The 6,604-nt window shown below is 39.0% G+C and overlaps 1 protein-coding gene across 1 annotated transcript; it reads right to left on the bottom strand.

The window, feature by feature from the left end:
* Positions 1 to 1,135: 1,135 nt before the first annotated feature.
* ptgs2b (prostaglandin-endoperoxide synthase 2b) lies at positions 1,136 to 6,083 on the bottom strand. The gene is made up of 10 exons (XM_034210087.1): positions 6,023 to 6,083; positions 5,587 to 5,703; positions 5,360 to 5,503; positions 5,088 to 5,231; positions 4,588 to 4,769; positions 4,397 to 4,480; positions 4,058 to 4,304; positions 3,448 to 3,734; positions 3,210 to 3,357; positions 1,136 to 2,576 (listed from the first exon to the last, which is right to left on the bottom strand). Exons 1-10 carry the CDS (start codon positions 6,081 to 6,083, stop codon positions 2,164 to 2,166), a joined length of 1,827 nt encoding a protein of 608 aa, XP_034065978.1. The 3' UTR covers positions 1,136 to 2,163.
* Positions 6,084 to 6,604: the final 521 nt, after the last annotated feature.

The raw sequence follows: 6,604 nt of genomic DNA on the forward strand, positions 1-6,604 counted from the left end.
CCAATTAGCAGTCCAAACTCCATATTTAGGTCTGTTTGTGGACTTGAACCGACGACCCTAGGGTTCCCAGTGAAGCCCCTACTGACTGAGCCAGTGCCGGACAAAAAAAAAACACAACCACTCACACCTCACAACTCACCTCAAAACATATCTCTTCCAGATGGGCTTAATGCTTGGCCTGTGCTATTGCTGCTTGCATCTCTCTCAACTCGTTCATAAAATCAACTTCTCAATTGACACTGTGCTTCCTGGGTACTGATCATTACAACTATCACCACATTGTTTTTCACACACCCAAGTCACAGCTCCTCAGTTACAATGTGAAATACAATCTGGTTCACAGAAAAAATTACCTATATTAGTTGCACTGAACTAAATTTGACACCGCACGTCATTTGATCTTCAATTTTATTGTTTAATTAAGCAAAAATAGATAATTAGTGCTAGTTAAAATTATCAATAAGCGTGCAACTTACAATAATAACTTCTTAGAAGATTGCTAATCCGAATAGCTTCACACATTTACCAAATTCACTTCACTCAGCAACACAGGTCGTGCAGTAGATTGGTCCAAGGGTTGGTGAGATCATTGAAAACGAGATACATACATATACACAGTGATGATGCCTCTCTATGCATCTCACAGTTCATTTAGCTTCTATACTTTATCTTCTGCCTTAGGATAAATTGACAATAAATATTATATATTCTTTTGACAAAAGATGTTCTTGCTCACCTGCTTTGTGACCATACAAATGCAGATTTTGCAACTTATTTATGTATCAGTCTTTTTTTACCCCCAATGTTAAAATATCTGTAGGCTGTTGAAGATTCAGCAAACTGCGAGTTCCTATCAGCAGTGTGTTACTGACTGTCAGAAGCACAACATGCACACTATACTATAACACTCTGCCATGTGTATTTAAAAAAAAAAAATCAATTTAGGATTTGTTTCTTTCTTTTGCAATACCGAAACTATCAAACATTTTTCTTTAAAGAAAATTCATAATATTTTACTGCTATGTGCTTTACACTTATACATTGCTTTGATTGTTTGGAAATGAACAACTTGTCTGCTTCAGTAGCATCAGAGTTTATAAGAGCAATATGAAAATGAAAACCACAACATTATCCATTAATTTCTTAAAAACAGGCTCCAGTTGCTGGAAGCATTTATTAGTGTCATATTGCAAGTCAATAGGAACTGAGAACAAAACTAACATATACAGTACATCACTTTGTTAATCCTATTCAATTAAAATAAACAATCCATTTAAAAAAAAAAAAAACAGTGCTGCTTAGTAAAAAGTAGAAAAATATACTAATACTAGAAAAGAATGCCCCCTACATTATGTAACATTGGATCAAGAGCTTCAATATCAGTAATTAAATTCACTCTGTGCATCACTATTACACTCTATGACTGTCTGTAAAACAGTTGAGTGGTGTGACAGCCGTTCACTTGCATGAACATTAATGAAAGATAAGGCATTTGATCCAGGAGAGAAAATAGAGGTGTAAAGTACATTGCTATGTATTTGAAAACGTTCAAGTATCAAGTTGCAGTGTCTGAGGTCATTACTGTAAGAATAACTTATATAATAATACAATTAATCGTTCAATAAATTAACATAACCACACATACATTAGTGTCAAAAAGGCATGGAAAATCTCACATTATAAATAGAATAAATACAAGAATAAATAAATAAATACATACAAAACATTAACCTCATAAATGGTTTAGGCCCAAAATACATTTTTAATCTCCTGCTAAATTATGAACCATCCAAAACTCAGGTTTTCGCGGAAAGGTCAACTTTCTGTCCCAAGAGTCAGAACTAAACATGGAGAAGCAGCGTTCAGTTATTATGCTCCAAATATCTGGAACAAACTACCAGAAACATGCAGGTCTGCTGCAACTCTTAAATACAGGCTGAAGACTTTTCTTTTTGCCGCTGCTTTTAATTGATATATTCATATCTTAAACTGCACTGTAACTGTTATTTATGTTTTCTTTTAATGTTTCTGTTATTTTCTTTGCTTTTTAATGACTGTTTTAAAATGTCACTTTCTTAATGTCTTTCATTTTTGTAAGCACTTTGAATTGCCTTGTGTTGAAAGGTGCTATATAAATAAACTTGCCTTGCCTAAATTAAAACATTAGAGCTCAGTAGTCCTTTCTTTTAAGATGACCGTAGGGTTGATATCACTTCCGCGTGAGTGGGAGGAGCTTGAGTTAATTATCGTGGACCCCGTTTCTTTGACGTTGGGCACGTGAAATGATGCGACGGGACAGGGGCCCCGGACATTATCGCAGACCAGCTTCTGCAACGAGGCGGTGTTGATGATGTCGAAGCCCACGCTGCCTCCGAATGTGCTCGGCTTCCAGTACTCCGGGGAGCAGATGGGGTTTCCCATTAAGCCCTTTAGTGAGTAAGGGGCCCCCATCTCCACCATGGTCTCCCCAAAGATGGCGTTCTCCCTGGGTTTCTCCACCAGCAGACCCGGGTAGAGCTCCACAGCATCGACGTGGCCGTAGAACTCCTCGAGCAATGCTGCCATCTCTTTCTCTCCTGAGTAACACAAAGCAGCATAGTTTTAGTCAACGGCTCAATCTGGCTAGTCTCACTCCAACAGCAGCAAAGCTAGTCTAAATATGAGTTCATTGTTTTTGACTGATTCAAATCCAACAAATTGTAGATTCAAGTATTTCTCTTCTTGACTTCATGTCCGTCTTCATCTTGTCTGTCTTACAAGCATGTACACGCCGATATCTTTCTCTACTCATACAGTACATCAAACATGTTCTCCTCTCAATGAGGAGACCTCTCTTGTCTGTTTATGTCTTGCTCTCTGTGATGACAATCTGCTTATACTATCTCAAGATGAAATGAACATCTGGTTCTTAAAGTCACGGAAATAAATTCCTAACCTCCAAAGTAGCTGAGGACTAAAGTCCATGCCATTTCTTTCATAAGTAACCTCAGATATTAGCTTATATTTTTATGATATTTAGCGCCTGGGTGTGTTGATCAAGTTGTTCCTGCAATTATTTCATTACAATGTTATTAATAATGCATCAATCATTTGGCCTGAGGCAACATTTCTGACACTTTATTTTGATAATAACCTCCCGACTAATCCTATGACGTGATCCTTTCCACTTATAAGTACATAGCCTACTAGGATTTGTGACTTTGTCTCACCTGTCATGTCTTCAAAAGAGGTGTAGGGCTTCATGGAGAATCGTTTCCTGTAGGCGTTCATAGACTGGTAGCGCATCTGTCTGCTATTTTCAATGGATTTAATGGCCACATACATAATAGGTCCTGGAACATTTCGGCCGCCAGCAACCTAAAAACATAAAGGGAAAGTCAGTAACTCTGCATTAAAGCAGCAGTGATGTTACAATCTGAATCGAAATGCTGCTCAAAAAGCTCTTACCCGTCCAGCAATCTGATTGGTGAATGACTCCACAAGGTTTCCGATGCCGTGCTCGGTCACGACGGAGGTGTTGAAGACAAACTGTTTATAGCTGTAGTCTTTCTCCTCAATTTGGAAGGTGTCAGGCATCAGGGGGTGCCAGTGGTACAGGGTGTTGAACTCAGACGCAATGCGGTTCTGGTACTGGAATTGCTGGCTGAACAGCAGCTCGGGGTCAAACTTGAGCTTGAAGTTATAGCCGCTCAGGTGCTGCACGTAGTCCTCGATCACAATCTTGATGGTCTCTCCTACAGGGCAAAATATTACATATAATGCAGATATAAAATATGTTTAAACTACCACCACTGCTTTTTAGAAACCGTGCAAAGTTAAAGTGCACATACTGTATAACTAAGAATAAACTTTCCTTTAATTAGGAGCAGTTAAACCTGGGAATCAAAATACTTTTTTTTTTTTTTAAAAAGGTACAACTTCCTCCTTTTCTAATTCCCACAGTATCTACGCAAATACCATAACATTTGCACCAGATAACTTTCTTATTATGTTTTGACCTTCATTTTCCCAGCAAAATTACTGCAAATGTTTTCAAAATGATTGTGCATTAACTCACCAATCAGAATGAGCCGGGTGGTTTGGAAGAGCCTCTCGTCGTTCCAGTCAGGGTGGACCTCCTTCAACACGTCACACACCCGGTTGTGTTCCCGCAGCCAGATGGTGGCGTACATCATCAGACCGGGGACCAGGCCGAAAGCCTCGTGGCCCACAGCGAAGCGGTGCGACTCGGGAACATGAGGGGGGTAGTGCATTTCAGCTCCCACTTCCTTTACTGTTGGGGGGTACATCTCTCCATCCAGGATCTGAAGAGTTACGCAAGAGAGAAAGCAACTGTAAGAAACTTGTGTGATCAGAAGCATTGTTTAAAGGACTGTCCATCGGACTCTTCTCATACCTGATGTTTAAGCTTGCCATCCTTGAAAAGTCTGAGCTTATGTTGCCTCTCCAGGGTGTCTCCATAAATGTGGCTGAGGTCCACCTGAAAGCATAAACAACAGCATTAATAAAAATGTATTAATTCACAAATATATTCGTCTACCTTTTCCCAATTAGAATCTGACTAGGCGTGAAATCTAAAATGCTTACCCCGTGACCTTTAGCAAGGGTAAAAGCAGGTCCTTTCTTCATATCAGATTTGAAGAACTGGTGTGTGAAATGCTGTGCGAAGAATGCAAACATCAGGCTGGTGCCCTGCGGGTCCGGGATAAATTGTCTTCTCATCAGAAGCTTCTCAGCCAATAGCTTTGCATCAGGTAGCTCCTTTTTACCTGGGGAAGGAGTTAAGAAAATCACAGTTAGCATGCAGCATTGCAATACAGAATCAAGGCAGTTTGGATATAACAGAAGAACATGATTCAAATGTAGTGATTTACTCTATCACTGAAGTTAATAGTCTTAATAAATCAGTTTGTTCTTCAGCTTTGACCAGCTGGTGCAGGTTTTACTGTGTCCCTTAGGCAAATGTCCATTCTGCCAATCCAGCTGAAGGGATCCAGGTTTGCTGTGCTTGTGATGTAATGCATCCATGCAAATGATTTAAGAATCTGAAATAACTGGTTCTCCAGAGGCAGAGAGAGTGTTCTCACCTACTACTCCCATAGGGGTTGGGCAATCCTCCGGCACAGGGGGGAGGGAGCGTGTATAATAAGAAAGGTTGGAATAGGCTTCCCAGCTCTTGTATCCATAATCAGCATTGAAAGTTGGAGGACTATCAATCAAGTGGGATCGAGCTAGAGGGAGAAAAAAACCATTTCATTATTAGTACAAATGCTATAACTTATTCTTCAAGAGCAGGTGAACAGATTATTGGATGTGTCAATCTATTTAATTATTTTGCTTCTCAGCTAGAGACGCTTACATGTCAGCACATATTTCATGATGCCATTCCGGAGAAATGAGATGTTGTTGATGATGTTCCAGAAGCCCTTAAAGTGGGTGAGAAGGTAGTGAACAGTGTTGGGCGACGGCTTCAGGGATACTTTGATCCAGGTGAGGAATTCAGCTGTAAAGCCAATAGGGAACGTTAGTCATTGAATAAAAGACCACAACCATTACAATCACCTCACTTGTGCCCGTCACACTCACGTGTTGTGCAGTTGTGTCCTTGATATCCTGTTCGTGTGCAATCACATTCATAATTATCTGCTCCTTGTGCAGTGCAAACACCCTTGTTCTGGCATGGCTCTGAGCAACATGGGTTACCTGAGACAGACAATGTTGGACAGTTATTCATTTGGTTCACTTCATGGCATAATTTTTTGTTTTAGAAATATGAATAAAAAATCTCATAATATGTGTGTGATAATACAATACACTTCTGACACCTTTTAATATTAGAGGCTATAATGTTCATATTCAATCCATTTCAACATATTGAATATGTATGACTTCTGATAGACCAATACACACACAAAATTGAAACATGTATATAACATTTCAGCCGAACGCTGAAATTAAAACGCGAAGTAAATCAATTCCAGCATCTGTTTAAATTTTAAAATCAGATGTTCTGTTTACTCACCCCCTGCGCAGACAAGAACACCCAGCGCCAAGAAGAAAACTGCTAAAGTAAATGTGTTCATGCTCCAAAGTATTTGTAGATTCTGGTTCTCGTTCTCGTTCTTCTTTCTTTTTCAATCTTCTCCTGCTCAGCGGTGTCGCGCTGAGGCAGACTTTGAATGTGTAAACCTGCACACCGACCATGCCTCTTATATAGTCCTTCCTACGGTGACGTCATTTTGGGAATGATAGTTCATCGGGCTTATAATGTATCAAATATTTGAACGTGAGGAATTTTCATTCTTTCACAATCTTAATGTCTCACGAATTTAGTCTTCAATGGAATCAAGCTAAATTGTACTGATATTTGACCGGCAAAGCTTCCCTTTTTAATTTATTACAACACTAATATTGAAAATAATTTTTAACAAAAGAGACTGAAAAGTTCCAGCATTCATTTGCAAAGCAGTTCAGTCTTAATTATATATAGACTACATAGCTTTCAAGAGGGCTACTTTTATTCAGAATGATTATATTATTTAATATCATACAATAAATGTGTCCTAATCATGGATTACTTGGAAGATAAAGATATATAATGTAT

The sequence above is a fragment of the Gymnodraco acuticeps genome, unplaced genomic scaffold (assembly GCF_902827175.1).
Source record: "Gymnodraco acuticeps unplaced genomic scaffold, fGymAcu1.1, whole genome shotgun sequence".
NCBI lineage: Eukaryota > Metazoa > Chordata > Actinopteri > Perciformes > Bathydraconidae > Gymnodraco > Gymnodraco acuticeps.

What these genes read in the sequence shown, in the direction of transcription:
- ptgs2b (XM_034210087.1), bottom strand. Translation starts at nt 6,083, where the DNA reads ATGAACACATTTACTTTAGCAGTTTTCTTCTTGGCGCTGGGTGTTCTT. An exon ending in AGGACACAACTGCACAACAC is followed by an intron (nt 5,504 to 5,586) that starts GTGAGTGTGACG and finishes TTGGCTTTACAG; the next exon opens with CTGAATTCCTCACCTGGATC. An exon ending in ATGGCAAGCTTAAACATCAG is followed by an intron (nt 4,305 to 4,396) that starts GTATGAGAAGAG and finishes GTAACTCTTCAG; the next exon opens with ATCCTGGATGGAGAGATGTA.